Source organism: Patella vulgata, chromosome 6 (assembly GCF_932274485.2).
Source record: "Patella vulgata chromosome 6, xgPatVulg1.2, whole genome shotgun sequence".
Classification (NCBI taxonomy): Eukaryota; Metazoa; Mollusca; class Gastropoda; family Patellidae; genus Patella; species Patella vulgata.
The window spans coordinates 63354074-63375360 of NC_065884.2; the positions used below are offsets into that span (position 1 = coordinate 63354074).

General features: G+C 37.7%; 1 protein-coding gene and 1 long non-coding RNA gene across 2 annotated transcripts; both read right to left on the bottom strand.

The window, feature by feature from the left end:
- Positions 1–2211: 2211 nt before the first annotated feature.
- On the bottom strand, positions 2212–5783 carry LOC126825696 (uncharacterized). Its single transcript, XR_007682124.2, has 4 exons — positions 5745–5783; positions 4501–4598; positions 2767–2903; positions 2212–2455 (listed from the first exon to the last, which is right to left on the bottom strand). It is a non-coding gene; the product is annotated as an uncharacterized LOC126825696 (long non-coding RNA).
- Positions 5784–7916: 2133 nt separating this feature from the next.
- LOC126825684 (sulfotransferase 1B1) lies at positions 7917–17087 on the bottom strand. Its single transcript, XM_050555450.2, has 6 exons — positions 17054–17087; positions 16103–16271; positions 15003–15326; positions 11765–11868; positions 10915–11077; positions 7917–9299 (listed from the first exon to the last, which is right to left on the bottom strand). The coding sequence occupies exons 2-6, from the start codon at positions 16260–16262 to the stop codon at positions 9187–9189; spliced, it is 864 nt and encodes a 287-aa protein (XP_050411407.1). The 5' UTR covers positions 16263–16271; positions 17054–17087; the 3' UTR covers positions 7917–9186.
- Between the last annotated feature and the right edge of the window lie 4200 nt (positions 17088–21287).

Genomic DNA, 21287 nt, shown 5'->3' on the forward strand with positions numbered 1-21287 from the left:
CAGAAGAAACATTCCCAGTTACATGTGACGCCCAAACGCACCAATAGCTACCGCATGGAATGCAGGTGATGCTTGGGATCATCATGGGGGTCCAACCCAAGATTTGCACGACTCTGACTTTGAATGTTACAGTCATTGTGGCATTGAATTCCAGGGTGGAAACACCAGTTTAATTGTTTTAGTGACCAGAAAACAAATTTTGATATGCGTCGGCTTACCCAAAATGAAAGGTTACGTGCCCTTGGCATGCTACAGATCGGCACAACACAGGCGGTTGTGGCGCGGATGATGAATGTTTCTCAGTCTGTCATAAGCAGGCTATGGTCCAGATACCGTGATACACAATCTGTACAGGACAGACCACGCTCAGGTCGACCAAGGGCGACAACTCAAGCCCAGGATCGATTTATCCGTACCTTGGCCTTGAGAAATCGTGTCATCACAGCAAATCAGATCAGCGCTCGTCTTCAAACAGACACTGGTGTGAGAGTGAGTGGCCAGACGATTCGGAATCGACTGCATAGGGGTCACCTTCGCGCCCGACGTCCTCGCGTGATCCCTTGTTTGAGAGATCATCACATTCAGGCAAGACGTCATTGGTGTAGGGATCGTCAACACTGGGATAATCGACGCTTGAGCAATGTGATGTTTTCAGATGAGTCAAGGTTCACTGTTGATTTTTTGGACAGACGTAGGAGGGTGTGGCGTCGTCGAAACGAGCGCTTCCAAGACGTTAACGTCATCAGACATGATCGATTTGGGGGTGGTTCTGTTATGGTGTGGGGAGGCATCACTGTTGCTGGAAGAACGGCTTTACATGTTGTTGCAGGGCGTGTTACAGGCCAGTACTACCGGGACAACATCTTGGCAGTCCATGTTGTGCCGTTCGCACGACGTCATGGCCGCCGTTTCATCTTCCAGGATGACAACGCAAGATGTCACAGGGCCAGGATCGTTACAGGTTACCTCCAACAACAGAACATCACCACATTACCTTGGCCAGCACTGAGTCCCGACCTCTCCCCCATCGAGCATGTCTGGGACATGCTTGGACAGAGGTTACGTCAACGTCAACAACGTCCTGCCAATGTCCAAGAACTTGCTGCTGCGTTGCAACAGGAATGGGACAATCTGGACCAAAATGACCTTAGACGTCTCATTAGGAGTATGCCACGTCGGATCAATGCTTGTTTGGCAAACAGAGGAGGATTTACCCGTTACTGACTTGGTTGTGATGCTGTGGTAACTTTGCTGTTTGACCCCGGGTATCATTTTACCCTTATAATGGTCAGTCTGTGCCTTACTTAGTCTAACGATCATTTGTTTCTTCGTCAGTTTCATTAGGTGACTTTAATAACACTTAAAAATCAAATATCCCCTACTTTTTTTGAATAGTATAGTAATTGTGTTCAATATTATTTTTTTGTGTTTATTCCCAGATATATTTTTAAAGGGAATAGTTATTTGTAGATGATTCCCTCTGTTTGGAAATCTGACTGTCAGACAATAACCTCTTTTTCACCATCAGATGATTGCCCCTGTTTGATCTTGCCATATATATTGCATTGTCGTTAATACAGATTTTACCGGTGCTGTCCCCCCCCCCCCCTATCAGTGTCGCAGTACGGGGTGCCTGACAAGGGATAAAGTATAGTCGTTCGGATGGGACGAGAAACGGAGGTTCCGTGTACACATTGACGTGCACACAATAGATCTCTTGGCAGTGGGAATTGGATATAATAGTAGGCCGTAGAGCCACTGTCCGGACAAAATTTTGAATCATAGCACACTGTGTGGTGTATACTAAGCTTCATTAGCCCAGTCAGAGCAGAACAGTATAGGATGTTAAACCCCATTGCATTTCACTTTATTTGCCAATAAAGGTTATTAATATCAGTCAATATTTTTACTATAATACTTTTACATTAACGTTTTATAATTAAACAGAGCGGGGGGATTTATGTATTGTTTAATGGTCGAGAGCGAGACATTAAGTAATATATTGTAACAACAAGAGGACCGTCAGGTCCGAGTGTTTTTACAATATATTACGCAATGTCTCAGCTCGAGACCATTAAACATCTTAAAATACAGACACTCCGCACGTGCGTTTACAGTGAAATACGTCACTCGAGTCTAATATTTGACAAGGTACGATTGGCAAGTTGCCCGTACAATTATTTGAAATAATGGTATGCCAACATCAAAGGGTGACGTCACATCTGTATTTTAAATCATTTTATTGTAGGTTGTGCTACTACTACACGATAAATACCAATTTACATATTAAATACAGGCTTCTCAGCTAACACCATACTTAAATAGAAGCGATCCAGGTGAGATATTCAGATACACGGGTATAAACACTGGGGTATGTACAAGGACAACCTGATGCGCCCCATGATGTAACACCAGCTAAAACACCATTACAGACCATTGGTCCACCACTATCACCCTGCAATTAAAGCAAATATTGTGTTAACAGTACTCTACGGTGAAAATAGTATTCTACTACTATCAATCTGCAGTTAACACAATAGTATGTAACTATCACTCTGCATGTACAAAGTATATTGCATTCCCTTGCTGTTAAGGCAAAATACCATGCAACTTACAAAGTATATTGCATTCCCCTATAGTTAAGGAAAAATGCTATGCAACTAACACCCTGAAGTTAAAACATGTAATTTAGTTTAATCTAGCTTGATTTAACTGTATTTACCATGGAAGATATACGAAGGCAAACATTTTAGAAAGGGAACTTACGTTACAGGCTGATTTGTTAGGCTCATCAACACAGATATGTCCACTGTTGATAGAACTGTCCCAACTACTTGCACAGTCACTGTTTGAGATTTGATTCATAGCAACGTATTGAAGAGTGTTTGGTAAACTGCTACCGCCTGGCAAAAAAAACCCCAACAAAATATATCTAACGAAATGAGGCTTAAAGCTACAATTTCATATTTTTAAGTTATATTTTAAAAATGTATTAAAATAATACATGGTATCTATAAACAGTCCTACAATGTTAAAGAATAATTCTATTAATCCTATAATTCACTATTGCCAGTTGAGAAATTGGCAAAAATATCATTTTCAACTTCAAATTCAAACGTTTGCAGATAGCTATTCCATGGCAGGGAATAGAAAAACAAGGGAGGTAATTAGGAGGTAATTGTGTTATTATTTCCGGTGTTAAACATTTTTGAGTGTGAGAATGATAACTATGATCGTATAATAGTGAGTTGACAACCTATTGAGCAAAAGACATAGAAATAATTATGTTTTGACTTTCTTAGAAAATATGAAATTGTAGCTTTAACGTCCTGCTGTTCTGTGCCGACTAGGCTTATGACGATGGGCATACGCCACACAGTGTGCTATGAGGGGTATTATGCCCGGACAGCGACGCTACGGCCTACTCTTATATCGAATTCCAACTGCCATGGGTTCTTTTACGCACACGCCAATGTGTACACGGTACCTCGGTTTTTCGTCCCATCCGGACGACTATACATTATCCCTTGCCAGGCCCACCGTCCTACACTAACGACAAGGGGGAACCACACCGGGAAATCCCGACGAACTTCCTCGGTCAACACAGGAATTGGACAGAAGACCTCCAGATTAGCGAGTCAATGCCTTACTCACTGAGCCACCGCGGGCAAAAACAATTATTTATTAGAGTCCATAGCAATTTAATAACATAATACATAGCAGGTTAGAACCCACGATATAGACATATAGGGCCCAATTAATATAATCAAGTTGATGTACGTACCAGATGTTCTGCCCCATCCACAAAGGGTACGGGGATCGCGTGACAAAGTGGGTAAGACGCTGGCTCGCTAGCCTGGAGGTAGGATGTTCGATCCCTGCATTGGCCGAGAAAGTTCATGCAGGACGGAGGGCCTGACAAGGACAGCTGTCTAGTCGTTCGGATGGGACGAAATACCGAGGTCCCGGGTACACATTGGCGTGCACGTACAAGATCCCTTGGCAGTTGGAATTCGATATAAGAGTAGGCCGTAGCGCCGCTGCCCGGGCAAAATTTCCCTCATAGCACACTGTATGTTGCATGCCCGTCTTCATTAGCCCAGTTTATGAGCAGTACAGTAGGACGTTAAACCCCATTTCATTTCATTTCATTTCCACTAAGGGTACATTTCTGGCCTATAAAACTGGATCCAGAGGAAGCGAGGCTGATGGTACTTACAGCTGACCTTCCGGTATTGGCATTGGATGAAAGTCTCATAACAGAAATATCATTAGGATATCCATTGGCATTACCACTGTAGTTGGGATGCTATACATTATCATGGTGAATTATAAATTGATATTTGTTTTAATTCTAACCGGTAGCAAGTGTCATGTGTAAGGCAGTGTATTTTGTTCGCTGCTTACTGACCTGACATCACTTTTCATTTTAAGAGTTTTGCGAAGCTAATTTTTTTATCCATACCTACGACTAGAATAATAAATTATAAAATTACTTACGTTTACAATAGAACTGATGTAGATAGTCTGTTCTGTATTATCAATTATCATCATTGTTAAGTCTGTGTTCACCAAAAACAACTCGGTATGACCCGGGACTGACAACATGAAATTAAAACAGGTTCAGTTAATACCTGGGTAAGATTATTAAAAATAGCAAGAAATAAAAAAAATCCGAAAGTCAGGAAAAGGTGAAGAGTGATCAATAGTTTACCACGATATCTAGCAAAATGTATTTAAAAATTGTTGCCAATCGCTTTGAAAATGAAACATTGGGAAAATAGAATGAACTGAAGGTGGTAGTTTGCTCATGTTTAGGGAAATAGATGGGATTTGGTTTGCTTCTATGGTTACGGTGTTATTACCAAGGAGGCTAATATCCCCGTAATATTTACCAACTACGAAATTGTGAAAGGAAAAAGAGTCTGAAAATGATTCCTTCACTTTAAGCATTTAGAAAGATGTGATGAATTGAAACGATGTCAACAGGAAATCAAGCGCCCCCTATACTTTTCGTGAAAATCTTTTGATGGGCCCCAATTCAGTTCGATTGAATCAATGCACGGATATTATCTCCGTTGATGTTTCATTTTGTTCTCTTCTTTAAATGTTAAAGTAACTAAGTCTCTAACTCAATATCATCCAAAGTTTTCAACATTGAAAACACGAATTATTTGTCAATTTAAATCAACATTGGTGTTGTGATCTTACCGGGAAAAGACGGACTTCTGATATCCAATATTTAAGACAAAATGAACGGTTTACCACTGGTACACCAATCGTGTACCATAATGTGTTTCAGCGTCATTTGTAACAAGGGACTCGAAGAACGAGGCTAGACATATTCCACAAGTCATGTCAAACGGTGACCACATATTCTTATCTGGGGAGTATGCGCAATAAATACTTTTGGTGTAGACCGCAATAACCAGACGCTAGAGATAGCCATTCGATTGAGACTTCTGGTGTATTTCGCCGAACATAACTGATTAGAATTTACAGCAAAAACAGAAACGATTGAATGTAATTCAGTTTATATACATTCATATTTCATTATTATATGCGTTGCGACCCATTTGTGTCAATTTCTTTGTCCCAAATATTAGCGATTTAGCTCTAGGTCCCAAATATTAGCGATTTAGCTCCTTTAAATAATTAATTTAATTACATTACATGGCAATTATTGACTTTAGTGTATACTGTTTCGATGGAATTTGAAGATAATGTATAGAAATAAATTAAACCTGGTGGGAGTAACACAATGGGGAGCTGTTAAAATTCAGTTGCTGAAAATCAAACTTCCACCACAGATATGAGACCAGCTGCTACCAGAACTTCTCTGGAGAGACACTTGCCATGGGAACTGTCCAGCATAGGCGTTCACTCCCCCAATAATTCTCTGTGATAATTCACTAGAGGCAATTCCTGAAACATAAAAATATAGAAATCAGTAACTGTATATCCCGCTATTGCAAGGTTTGGGGAGGATGATGACCATATCTGGGGCATATCTGGGAGAATGTTTTATATTTCAAGAATTATTTTCGGAAACAGTCATATTTATGATATAAAAATTATGTACTTCATTACTTATGCCTTGCACAATCCTATCAGTACCCATTTATGGCTTGGTATAATGAGAGGTAAGCACACAATGCCATGTGTAAGAATTAAATTATTTGACACAGCCAAACGAAGTGTTCGAACATGCCGTCATATGGTTACAGACCTAACCAGCCAACTCTCGTTTCGTTACTCCTCTCCCACCTTTCTTCCGTCTTCATTTAGCCAGTCAGAGCATTAACAGTAGGAAGTTAAAATCCATTTCATTTCCTTTCCACACTTCATGTAACAAAATTAAACCACAACTCACCAGCCAAAGCAAGCATGCATAAAAGGAGTTGCATCTTGAAGAATGGTATCTCAGTCTGTATACAGATTATGACGACTTCCTTCTATCAACGCATGTTTTATATATTGTACAGATCATGTTGAAGAGTCTTCCATAAAGTGTTTTACAACGATATTATACTGAACAATAACTTTTATACTAAAATGAATATATAAACATAAGATCTAAACTTAAATGGTTTTACTGCATTATAGCATGGGATATCAACAACTGTCGTGCATTTAACTTTTTCGCCTTTCATACAGATTCAGCAATGATGACTATTTAATTTGTGGGAGGGAGAAAGAGAGATATGGGGCGTAAGGCCCACTCGATACAAACTAGGTCATTCCGTGACTAACATATGGTTTCATTGTTTTAATTCAGAAATTCGTGAAGACGTAGGGTTCTTTAGCTGTTGGAGAACACCCAGAGAAAACCCATCAGGTTGGATAGACGACCCTAGTCTTTAAACCATTTAATACAGTTCAAATATGGTATGTTGGAACCTATAATAACCTTTGAATTAACGTTTGAGTTTTAATACAGTTCTAATATATTATGTTGGGTGGAACCTGCATGAACGTGTGGGTTTTATTATAGTTCAATTATGGTATGTGCGAACCTATTTTAACGTTTGAGTAATACTGTTCAAATTGGGACCTGCATTAACGTTTGAGTTTTAATACAGTTCAATTATGGTATGTCTGAACCTATATTAAAAGTTCTAAACCTGTAACTTAATATTTTCCATAAAATTCGGAATTAAAAACACGAATTGGGATGCAATAATAGCAATTAATACGGCCAAACGCCATACAGCAGCGTTTCTGACTATTCCTCAAAAGATTCCAATTGCCAAGGATTCTTTTATGTGTACGCCCACTTGTACACGGGGCGTCAATTTTCGTCCTATCCGAAGGAATAGAAAGGTAACAGGGTAACAAATTATAGACAATGTGTATTGAATCATATTTTATTATTAACAATTTCAAGAAGATTATTTAAGAAGATAAATTCTGTTAATGCTACGTTTTGTTTTGGTTTAGTTGGTAAGAGTGCTTGTAACGCGACATTGCAGAATGTACCACCCCTTCTCCAGACTTGATTAGGGGAGATAATAAGGCTACGAGTGCGTGTATTGTTGATGTCCAGTCTGGAGTCAGACAACCCCTGTTTTAGTCAGTAGTACCCGAATCTCCAACGTTATTTTTTCAGAATTGTAACACAGATTCTAATACTGACATACTGTAAGACAGCCGATCCGTCTAAAATAACATATATATCTGCAACTTTTAATATCTATTCGAAGTGGCACACAAAACAACACACCCTTAAATCGTTGACATGCGGTATTGGACATTTAACTTAGAAGTCGACGAAATAGAAACAACTTTTAAAATAATATATCGTAAAGATAATAAATTATATAAACTTTACGTCAATAATTAAAGAATACAGGTTTGTAAAATACAAAGCATATCATGTGTCCATGACTATTTATCATATCACAACCTGCAAATAACATATATATCTGCAACTTTTAATATCTATTCGAAGTGGCACACAAAACAACACACCCTTAAATCGTTGACATGCGGTATTGGACATTTAACTTAGAAGTCGACGAAATAGAAACAACTTTTAAAATAATATATCGTAAAGATAATAAATTATATAAACTTTACGTCAATAATTAAAGAATACAGGTTTGTAAAATACAAAGCATATCATGTGTCCATGACTATTTATCATATCACAACCTGCATAGGTATTTGCATTTCAATATCCCCTACCCTACTTTTTTTGAAGAGTATATTATCGATTTTCTCCCATAACCGCATATGGTTCATTACTTTCTTTTTTTTTCATTTTTAAAACGTTTTGTGTTTGTGTCGGTTATGGTTTAGTAATTTTTAAAGCCAAATTTTAAAGAAGGAATGTAGCGAAAATAGAAATGAATTGGACTCTTAACGTCCCTATTTTCTTCACCTACCGGGATAATGAGAGAGACAGAAAGATATTTAACCTCTATCGAAACAAACTATGTACATTTTTATTTCAATAAATAAGCTTTTGCTTAGGGTTCTTTACCCGTGGGTCTAACACGGAAAAAACCCACGAGGTTGGACAGGCGACCCTACTTCTTGTCACGCACAACCGGGATATTTTTTTCTTTTTTGAGTGTATAAACTATAGATCAATAATTCAAAAATACAGGTTTGTAAAATAAAATATCTGATTCTATATAGGTATTAATATTTCATTAATGCAGAAGGTATTTATATCAATACATCCATTCATATATTTTTTTTTGATTTACAAAAGATTGTGGAAATATATATTTGAGTCAATATATCGATTTTCTTTCAGATCTTTGCATAATAATACATGTTAAAGTCCCGATGGATCATCTTAGCTCCATAGAATCGCATGCAAACTACAATGTTGTGAAAGATGAATCTATAATAGGAGTAACAGTCTCAAAATGGTTCAATTCCATTCGGTATTTACGTATTTACAATGATAAGTGGAATTAAAATTTCATCGATCTATGCTACTCGTTATGTAATAAGTCCGTCGGTAGTTTGTTATCCGCGAAATTTATTGACAGGCCTTTTTTAAAAAAAAAAAAAAAAATCTGATTATCTAGCGTTGATATTTTGATTTTGTTTCCTTAATTAAATGTTAAATAATCAACATATTTGAAATCTTAGCGTAAAATATAAATGACGTAACGCGACTTTAACTGAATTATTGACTGATTATTTCAGTCTGATTAGTCAACCTATTGTCTATAGTGTGTATTTAAACTTTAACTTAGACCCGGCCATTTTGTCCTGATAAACGCTATTAAACCATTCATCTTGGGCTACTGTAAACCAATTCATCCAATCACCAACATCTCCTGAATAACAAACAAAATAAAATGAACAGAAATGGGGTTTAACGTCCTACTGTTCTACACCGACCGAGCTAATAAAGACTGGAATAATATACAAACATAACAGATGGTTGTGGGTGGGTATGACGTATAATATGTTACAGTTTTAGACATTTAGACATAGAACCAGCAGATGAAATGAAATAAAAGCGAAAAGCGGGTTAACGTTTCTAATTTGCTATACCAGCCTGGCTTATAAACTGATATACGCTATGCGGACAGCATCGTTTCCATCCACTGTTAACCTACTTCCATCTCTCATGGGTTGTCATGAGGGGACTCTAAAGAGGGTTAGGTCTAAATATCAAGGCCAACTGCAGATTTCACCAGATGTAAATAGTATTAGGGCAGGTAATTGTTGGCGATATAGTGGCCAAGAGTTATGACCAGGTGTAGGGTTAGCGCTAGCCTGGTTTACTTCTCGTGAGCTTCGACCATATCAGCAGTTGACCTAAATATTTAAACCTAACCCACCAAACATGGGCTTTTATATGAAGGGAAACAACTTTCGTGCTTCTTTTTAACTAAACGTTTGGCGCCTGGTACTAATTTTCCTTTGAGCCAATTTTAGTTGGGTTTAACATTTTCTACAAAAGATCGTGCATCGGGACGGTATGTGATTCACCGTTGACACTTGAGATACAAGTTAACATTCCAACGTAAGCGACTTCTTGACTCAATTATCCTTCCGCTAGGCTGGAACGAAAAGCCGAGTTATGCTGATGTTGACGTGCACTTAAAACAACACTTGACAGTTGGAATTCCAAAAAAGGGTGTCGCTATCGGCCTTCTTTGTTCCAATTGGTACATAATAGTGGAAAGTTAAGCACCATTTCATTGTCGCCACAAAATCGTGAATATTCAACAAAATCTAGGAGAAATTGTATTGAAACCACTTTTCTATGATTAGACACCAAGGGGGTGGGGGTGTTATATGATGGCAGATGTTGGTGATAGTCACGTACCATCTTGACACATGAAAGCAGAATTGATTAAAATAGCTTTATGTCGGCTATTGACATCCATGCTTTTCCAGAATGCACGCATTATTCATTAAAATAATATAAACTTATAGCTGGCCCGATTTATGTAATGTCCTATGTCTTGTTAAACAATCTGCACTGAACGTTTAATCTGGTATATATAATGCAATATAGCCAGCTGGATAATCTCTTCGATCATCCTTTGTCTAGAAAGGGTTCATAAGTATGAATGAAAAGGAGATGGGCCAGAGAAGGCCATGGACTCCTTGAGTTAAGGCTAGAACCAGGGCCATGTAAGTTGGTTGGGATGGGGGACACGCCGGTACCGAATCCAGGTCAGAGAGCAGAGCTCGAAACAAGGCTGCTACAAGTCAAGGAACCTGATAAATAAGTGTTATTTAAGAAATCTTGTACATGCCATGTTTAAAGTAGAATCAAAGTATTATATAAAGTTTAAACCAGTGTTGTCATCCAGAACCGATTCAAAGAACCTACAAGTGTAACAAAGGGCTAGCAAAGTTACAAATAGAAGGAACAAAAGGAACTAATAGTAATGGTGGTCTGACACCGTGTTACATTGTATCTTCTCGACCTACCTTTCCTGTATATAACAGATTCACCATCCTCGGTCGGCATCAACAGACCTTTCCTTGCCTTCATATTTTTGAAGCTACATTGCTGGTTTATATCATCAATTAATGTTTCGTTATATGGGACTTCTAAAAATTCTGCAATTTTCTTTACTTCCTTGTTGGGGTTCTAGAATGATTTTTAAAAAAAAAAACAAATTAAATATGTTAAAGGGGAGTGTCGAGATTGCCATGAAAAATTGAATTTGTAGATTGAATTAAATTATCTGTTATTTGGTGGATATCGTTTGTAATAGTTAGGGCATACGCTATGCATGAGGACCCATTTGCGTCTTAGAATTTCAATTTCTAAGGGTTCTTTCGGAGAGAGACAGAGAGAGAGAGGGGGGGAGACGGGGTTTAACGTCAACTTGGGATTGAGATATGGTTTAATTTAATTCAATAATTCGCTTGCGACTAGGAGTCTTTCGCAGAGGTGGAAACCGGAGAATCCAGAGTAAACCCACGAGGTCGGACAGGCGACCAACTCCTTGTCACGTACAAGCCGGGAATCGAAACCACGCCACTTGACTCAATGACAGATCTTCTGATTCAACGAGAACTCTTTAACCATTTGGCCACCCAAACCCCAGTTTCGATATGGCCACGACCATTTGAAAATTTGTTCATTGGGAAAAATTATAACTTTTTCTACCTATTCATTTGGGGCTTGGCTGCTCTTCTCAATAGCTCTTAAATCCACATTTGGAAGTTTGGAATGTTAAACAAAACATCTGTTACGACATTCGGGTGGCTGTTTATGGGTAAATATCCCAAAGTACTAAATATTAAACTGGTTTGGTCTACGTGTGTTCACCTCTTTTATGTCTTCAAACGTCAGATCTAATATTTGTAGTTCCGGGTGAGTTTCTTTAACTTCTTCCCAGTGTTTCACATAATCAAACCATGATCCATAATCAACTGAAAGAAGAAGAAATATTCGTATTGATAAAGCCATAGATGTTTCGGCAGTGTAGACTTCTAGACTGGACTAACAAAGCTCAAATGATTGTCTTTATACTTGTACAGCTCATGTATTTCGGTGAACAAAACTTATTAGATATTACAATTAATACAATAAATGTAAATCGGTTTATATACATTCATATTATTATTATTATTGTTCGATTTATATAGCGCTTCATTACACATGAGTGTTTCTATTACATTAATATGTGCTTGTCGATCTGGTTTTGTTCATTTTAACGTCCCGAAGGATTAGCGAAAGGGTTTAGTCGCTTTAAGTTGATTGGATTTTAAGGTGCATTTTATTACACCAAAATGTTAAGTATAGAAGTCCATAGCGGACAAGGACAAGATCACTTAAAGGGACTATCCCTTATTTGAACAGTCTCAAAAATAAAAGTCTGAGTATATATGAAATTTAAACGCCAAAATATAGAGGAATGATATATTGGCCGTATCTCAAAATTTCAGCTCAAAATATTGAGTCGTTTGGACGTGACCGTCAAAACTGCTTATCCGGACACGTAACCCTTTTAAGATTTGGGTCAATTTTTTCGTTGGGAGACCTGATAATCGATTCCCGTTCATTGAGAGGTCTATACAGTGAATGACCCAAATGCTGTACTTGATAATGAAATTTAAATTTCACCTACACATTATTTTTATACAAAAATTGTCTGGTTTTATCTAGACACCGCATAATACAGCTTGGGGCACCGGTCTCCATTTCCAAATGAAGACCGACGGGTTTCAGTTATTTGAAAACTTATCACAAATATTGACTTAGTTGCTCGGCCCTTAGGTAGAGGATTTTAAGGAATTTTAAAACAAAATTAAACAGTTTTATTCTCCAAAAAATTATCGGGATTAGCCCTTTAAAGGATAAAACAACTCGTTTAAAATGAAATGATGGTTTATGACCTTTTGTCACCCAATAATACATTCTAAAGTAGATATCACTTGTGTGATAAATTTCATAATCTACTGCTTAGGAGATATCGCTTTACATGAATTTGATTGGTCAGTTATAAAGGAACTACTTTTTTTTTATTTTAAAGAACAGTTCATTTTTTTATTAAAAGTAACTTCTTTTTTATTTATTAAAAATGAACTATTTTTATTTAATTTACCTTGATGGAAATACTGGGTCAATATAAAGTACTTTGCAATGGTTGAATTGCTGTCAAAAAATGATGTATCAATACGCCGTAATGTAATCAGGTTCAGTACAATTGAAATCGATAACAAAGAACTATATTGATTTATTTGTGCGCGTAAGAAGGGATTGGGTCATAAATGAAATTTAATTTATCGACTCGTAGGAGATTCTCTATATAATACACAGTGTATAATTCAAATGCAACACACGAGTTGCACTAGTTGACGAGGACAAGGTAACGTGAAAGCTTAAAACATAACCCAATTAAAATTTCAGCGCAATACTATGGAAGCGTATTGGGGTCATACACAAAAATAAAATAAAAATTAAATTAAGTTGTAATTGGGAGATACTCAGTCCTAGTAAACCATTTGCTAAATATGTCCTAATTGGGACTTTGTATCGCCCAATTAGACACCAGTGTATCGTAATTACAAGTTATTGTCTCCTAATTAGGACGTAGTATCTCCGAATAAGTATCTCCTAATTAGGAGGTTGTATCTCCTTATTAGGACTTTTCACCTCCTAATATGAAGACTATTATTAGGGTCGAATAAATCTTAAAGCATTTGTTAATTAAGTACTTGTGTGTCTTAATTATAACTTATTATCTCCTGAACTGATATGTTTCAAATTGTGTGAAGCATTTATGGCAGGACAAATTAGGTCCTAATTAAGAGATATTAGGTCCTAATTGGGAATTACTATTTCCTAATTAATAGTTACTCTCTTCTAATTAGGCGTTACTATCTCCTAATTAGTCGTTACTATCTCCTAATTAAGCGTTACTATATCCTAATTAGGAGTTACTATTTCCTAATTACGAGTTACTCTCTCCTAATTAGGCGTCACTATCTCCTAATTAGGCATTACTATATCCTATTTAGAAGTTACTATCTCCCAATTAGGAGAATTGTTTAATTATTTATTTAGCCCTAAAACGCTTCCGTACAATACTGTAGATGCACTAGTGAAAGAGAGATAAAGATGCAATGCATATTAAATTACGTTAGGTAATTGTTGTTGGGGTGAAAGTATGTTGTAACGAATCCAAGTATGTCGGAGGGTATGCTTATCCTTTTCAAAATAACAGGTACTAATGTCAAAATGGGAATATGAATTTGTTACTGGAACTGTTATGATACTCTGTACAAATTATAACGGAAACATACTAAAAAAAGGTGTGATGCTCTTTCTAAAGTCGTTGGAGTTGAAATGAAATAAAATGCGATTTAAATTCCCACTTTTCTGCACAACCCGTGCCTTCATAAGCTAATACCTTTGAACACCTGTAACATAGAAAATCGCGTTAACTGTCGCGCTCTCACAACATGTAATAAGATATCTCGTTACGAGTGTCAAAGTTGTCACAAGAACTAGGCAAAAGTGGTAACGGGTGTGAGGCGGAGGGGGGGGGGGGTATTGTCGCAACATGAACCTTCATCTGGAGAACCACGAAGTGAAATGGGCTTTGACATCTTACTTTTCTACACCCAGTGGGCTAATGATGCCATGATTGTTTTACGTTCTGCAAATGGTGTACTTTGGACCCCAGTTCTTCGTCTGTGTCATATCTAAAGGACTGCTGATTTCGATTCCCCGGTTGTACGTGACAAGGAGTAGGGTCGCCTGTCCAACCTCGTGGATTTTATCCAGGGTCTCCTGTTACTTCCTAATGCTAAAGACCCCTACGAGCAAGCAAATTATTGAAATAAAATTAACCCATATATATTAGTCCCGAAATGACCTAATTTGTGTCGAGTGGACGTTAAACTTCTCTCTCTCTCTCTCCATCTAAAGAGTAGACCCAGTCTTCAAAAAGGTGAAACCAGGATGGAAGCAAATTCTCGGTCACCACCTGGAAGTCTTGGTTAGTTGTCGAGCACATTACTCCCCGAGCGAACGTGATAATAAATAAATGCTGACTTACCCTTTCCCTCAATAATCATCTTTAAGTAACTGTTCCAAGTACCGTTATACTGGTAATTATTCTTAAATTTCTTCGTGTGGTTAAAGAACGACACGGCAACATCTTTCAAATTTCTTCGGAGGTAGATAATCTTGTTCTTTAGAGTTTGGAAATCTTTGGGCATTTCGTTGAGTCGTAGGTGAGTATTGAGAATTCTTGGTGACATTTGTTGGTCTATCAGATCATGTGAGGTCAGTTCAAGCATATACGATTCTTTAGCAATAACATCTAAATCTGTGGAGCCAGCAAACAGCATTCGACATACTTCCCATATCCAATGACTGCCTTTAGGATATTTTAAAAGATATTATTCAATAATTTATTTGGAAAGTATAAAATCACATCTCTTGCTACATTTAAAACTTTAAGAAAGAATCAGAGTTTTGGTAGTGGCCATTTGGTGAAAGTGATTTGATTTGAACAATCTGTTGAATAGACGGAAATAGGTCAGTTTCTGCGGGTTTTTTTTAAATTGGGGTTTAACGTATAACTTTACTGCCACAGGCAGATTGGTGAATGGAGGATAAATAACATTGTGGTTTAAGGTCTTACTTTATTGTACCAACCGAGCGAATGTGATATGGGTGGAATTTTGCAAGGATAGCGGTGCCGTTGCAAGCTCTTATTTAGATTTTCAACTGTCGGGGCTGTAAGCTGGGGAATCTTAATTACTTTATTGTATGATAGTAAATGCGCTTTTAACTTTAGCTCTACGAGGGGAATTCTTTGCAAGGGGGGGGGGGGGGTAGGGGGTGGATGGCCGAATAGTTAGCACGTGCGGGCTGTATCATAAAGCCTGTCATTGAGTCAACTGCCGTGGTTTCGAATCCCCGGTTGTACGTGACAAGGAGTAGGGTCGTCTGTCCAACCTCGTGGGTTTTCTCCGGTTCCTCCGGTTTCCTCCCACTGCTAAAGACCCCTACGCGCAAGCGAATTATTGAAATGAAATTAAACCATATGTTAGTCCCGAAATTTGTGTCGAGTAGACGTTACACCCAAAATCTCTCTCTCTCTCTCTCTCTCTCTCTCTCTAAGGGAATACAAGTTAATAATAAACCTACCCGATTTAGGATATGCAATAAGAAAAACATCATCATTCCTGAGTTTAAAATCCGGGATGCCCCGCGCAGCACTGATATTAAAGTTTGGGAATCTTTTCCCATCAACATCTATAAATGTAATAGTTCCTCCTTCGTCGTCTGCTACTTTGATTGTTGCCATTTTTGCAACCTACAAATAATGTAAAAACGACCCTCTTATCTAACTTGTGATAATATCATGTCGTTGTATTATGGGTTGTCGGTTACAAATTGACCTATATACATTTATCGGGAATAACGTCCTTGTGTTATCTAGCGTACCACCATACAGTGTTCTATCTCAGTCGGTCGTAGTGGTTGAATATTATATAAACATCTTACAAATCATATAATAAATGTCGTACCAATTAAATAATTAATTTATAGTAAGGGCTGTACTATAAAGCCTAGACATTGTATAATCTAGTTCATCTAAACGAAACCCTTATTTATTAATAGGTCCTTCTTTCTGTTATCAAATTTTGCACAAGTCATATATAACAATGATATTCAGTGGCTGTCAGAATGGATATTATTTTTAAAGCTTACCCGTTTAAGTGAATCATATACTAATTAATGTCGTACTAATTACTTAATTAATTGATGATCTTACCCGTTTAAGTGAATCATATAATACTTAATGTCGTACTAATTACATAATTAATTGATAGTCTTACCCGTTTAAGTGAGTCATATAATAATTAATGTCGTACTAATTACATAATTAATTGATAGTCTTACCCGTTTAAGTGAATCATATAATAATTAATGTCGTACTAATTACATAATTAATTGATAGTCTTACCCGTTTAAGTGAGTCATATAATAATTAATGTCGTACTAATTACATAATTAATTAATAGTCTTATCCGTTTAAGTGAATCTTACATAAATTAATGTCATACTAATTACATAATTAATTGGTAGTCTTACCCGTTTAAGTGAATGTTTATCTATTAGTAAAATCACTGTTAGACATAAAAGTAATTTAAATGAAAATCGAATTGGCTTATTGTTACATATTTATTCGTACGTGAGTTTTGTGATAACTGTAGGATATAACAAAACTGCAGGACAAGTAGCACGCGTGTTATATATATCATCTACATAGATTTATCTATTTAATCCATTAACATCTAAGAAAGTTTTTTTAGGGTGTTTTTTGCTCATATTAGAGACGTATTATATTGTGTGTGTGTGTGTGTGTGTGTGTGTGTGTGAGAGAGAGAGAGAGAGAGAGAGAGAGAGAGCGAGAGAGAGGGAGAGAGGGGTCATTTCGGGGCTAACATAATGATATGGTTCAATTTTATTTCACTAACTTGCTTGAGCGTAAGGGTCTTTAGCAGTGGCAGGAAACTGGAGGACCCGCAGAAAATCCACGAGGTTGGACAGGCGACCCTACTCCTTGTCTCGTACAACCGGGAAATCCAAACCACGTCAGTTAACTCAATGACAGACCTTATGATATACAACGCGCGTTAACCATTTGCCCCCCCCCCCCCCCGCATTATATAGTAACTAAAAAATAATCACCTTTAATACTAAGATTAAAAGAATTAACAAATATATGTTATAAGATTTGAATTTATATGATCAACGGGATATTATTTCTTAAACAAAGAAGCCTAGTGACAAGTGGTATTGGGTGTTCGGAAATAAAATGGTGTTTAATGTCCTGCTTTCTACACAAACCGGGAAAATGAAGGACATAAGCAATACAGTATGCTATGATAGACATTTTGCCCCAACACCAGCGCTACGGCTTAATCTTGTTTCGAATTTCATCTGACAAGGGTTCTTTTACGTGCACGTCAAAATGTAGATTGGACCTCGGATTTCAGTGCCAACTTAACCACTAGATGCTGTTCATTGCTAGACCCTTCAGTCCTGCACCGCTAACAGGGGGAACAGTGTCGGAATTTAGGACTGTAGATTTGAGTAACAGCCACCACCAGCCCAACCCCCCCGCCCCTACGAATGCTTGTGAACGCCAAAGGAATGAAATGACTACACACAGAATGTGTTACGAATTGCGAAATAACCTCTTGCCAATGTTTCGCTTTGTGACTTATTTGCCCGCCGGCGCAGAGTCAGCATATTCATCTTTGATCTGAATTATTTTATTTTATTCGGTCTTCATCATGCAATTCCTTACAAATATCTTGTGATCACTACAAATTCCTTACAAATATCTTGTAATTAATACAAATTCCATACAAATATCTTGTGATCACTACGTATTCCTTACGAAAATGTTACAAAAGCAAATGGAATATGCGTAGCTTACGAATTTTATGAGCATGTTCTTAATATTTGCACCACCCCATGAACGACCACGACTTCTCTCGAACACCTATGAATGTCTTGCGACCACCTTCTGAGCATTGCGTATTGGTGGCAAATTGCATTTATACGCTCATTCGCCACCATATTATTTCTCGCTGTATGAGACCATCATAATGTTCGAAAACATGCGCGAAGCATGGTATGTCTCATTTGTGTACAACACATGATATAAGCAGTTTGGGAAACCTCACAAACTGCCCTGTACTTGAAACGCAAATATCTACAACAATAGAGAGAGGCCATCTGTTATTTTCGTCTATCTCGGTACTTGACTCTAGATTTTTGTAAATATTCATGATTTTGAAGCGGGCGGGGGATATTAGCGTTAAGGGTTTGATCGCGTTGATATGTACTAATTTGTGTATTTTAAAATATGCTTATTTCAGTGGGCATCCTCGTAAAAGCTTTGGAACATGGCATTATCAAGGGACGTGTGAGCGTAAGAGCGTTCAGCCGAACGAAAATTTGTTAAGGAGAGCGGGAAAGGGGAAATAATTAACATTAAAGTCAGTGGGAGAATATTTTGTGGTCTGCTCCGTATTAACTACAGATTTGTCTCCCTTTATTGAGCTTCATTCCGACACTCCCCCTTTCTTCTTCTTTAAAATTATGATACGACTCAATATTATAGTATGTACAGATGTATTCTGGATGTAAGCTTTTGGGACGCAACCCTACCGACACTATTTCCCAGGAACAACATAACTGGTGTTGGTGGACTTTAGTATCGACCTTCACTAACTGAGTACGAACTACCAGGTTGATTCGAGTTGAAAATAATACCAATAAATAAATACCAATAACACTATATGAAATAAAAGCAGCATAATGCAAAAAAGGTTGTGGTGATATTTTATGTAACAAGCGGTTGCCATGAAAGATACGCCCACATTTTGCAAGAGATAATAGAGAACTGTCAAGGGTTCTTTTACGTGTGTACACGGGACCTCGGGTTTTCGTGCCATCCGAACGACTAGACAACTGTCCTTGTCAGACCCTCCGCCCTGCTTCACTGACAAGGGGGGGGGGGGGAACCACACCGGAAAATCTGGATGAACTTTCTCGAACAATGCAGGAATCGAACACCCACCTCCAGGCTTGCGAGCAAGAGTCTTACCCACTTAGGTACCGTGATCGCTCTCGTGTGAATACATATCAGGTGGTGTGGTAGGTTTATTCCTTGTAACACTGTCAGAATAGGGATTAGTTTAGAAGGGCGCGGAATAGACTTAACGGTATTTGCCATGTTTACAATTTTGTAGCTGAAATGACGAGGCTAAATTAGTGATCTTTCGGATAAAAATTATGACCTCTATAGGGTCAACAAGCTGAAAACGAGATTTTTCGTACAATCAGGGGCCATAATTCAGGAAATTACGGTCCGATATGCGCGAATATCGCACGGAACCAAGATCTTTGGGTTATAAACTTACATTTCAAGTTTTAACAAAATCGGATAAAAAGTATGACCTCTATAGGGTCCACAACCGTGATATACCATATTTTTACGCTATTTGACAACGAAGGGCGGCCATTTTGTCTGTCAGTTTTGGTCCCATTTTCACAAAATTCGAACTCAGCCGTCCTTAAGGTGTAACGGTGATATAATAATACGATTTTTTAAATCGGATAAAAATTATGACCTCTATAAGGTCCAAAAGCTAAAAACGTGATTTTTCGTACAATCAGGGGCCATAATTCAGGAAGTTACGGTCCGACATGCGCGAATATCGAAAGGAACCGAGACCTTTGGGTTATAAACTTACATTTCAAGTTTCAACAAAATCGGATAAAAATTGTGACCTTCATAGGTTCCACAACCTTGATATACCATATTTTTACGCTATTTGAGAACGAAGGGCGGCCATTTTGTCTATCAGTTTTGGGCAGATTTTCACGAAATTCGAACTCAACCATCCTTAGGGTGTAACGGTGATATAATAATACGGTTTTTTAAATCGGATAAAAATTATGACCTCTATAGGGCCCACAAGCTAAAAACGCGATTTTTCGTACAATCAGGGGCCATAATTCAGGAAGTTACGGTCCAATATACTCGAATATCGAAAAGAACCAAGATCTTTGGGTTATAAACTTACATTTCAAGTTTCAACAAAATCGGATAAAAATTGTGACCTCTATAGGGTCCACAGCCTTGATATACCATATTTTACGCCATTTGAGAACGAAGGGCGGCCATTTTTGTCTGTCAGTTTTGGGCCGATTTTCACGAAATTCGAACTCAGTCGTCCTTTGGGTGTAACGGTGATATAATAATACGGTTTTTTTAATCGGATAAAAAATTATGACCTCTATAGGGTCCACAAGCTAAAAACGCGAGATCTTTGGGTTATAAGCATACATTTCAAGTTTAAACCAAATCGGATAAAAATTGTGGCCTCTACAGTGTTCACAAGCTAAAAACGTGATTTTTCGTACAATCAGGGGCCATAATCCATGAAGTTACAGTCCGATACATGCCAATATCGAAAGGAACTGAGATCTTAGGGTGATAAACCTATATTTCAAGTTTCATTGAAATCGGATAAAAATTGTGACCTGTAGACTGTTCACAAACAATTGTGGACGGACGGACGGACAGGGGCGACGACAATATACGTCCACATGAAAATGTGGACGTATAAAAACGACACAGTACAGTGCGTTGATTCAGTCAATTCGAGATAAATCATCTTTTCAGTGCTAAAATCATCTCAACAATCACAATATGTTGACATATTACCCTATTAATATCTTGGCATGTCTCTCTATTGAACCGTATAAGCTTCCACATGAAGCAGAGCTCAACCCCATTTTACTC

What these genes read in the sequence shown, in the direction of transcription:
- LOC126825684 (XM_050555450.2), bottom strand. Translation starts at nt 16,262, where the DNA reads ATGGCAACAATCAAAGTAGCAGACGACGAAGGAGGAACTATTACATTT. An exon ending in TATTGCATATCCTAAATCGG is followed by an intron (nt 15,327 to 16,102) that starts GTAGGTTTATTA and finishes AATATCCTAAAG; the next exon opens with GCAGTCATTGGATATGGGAA. An exon ending in GATGATTATTGAGGGAAAGG is followed by an intron (nt 11,869 to 15,002) that starts GTAAGTCAGCAT and finishes TTCTTCTTTCAG; the next exon opens with TTGATTATGGATCATGGTTT.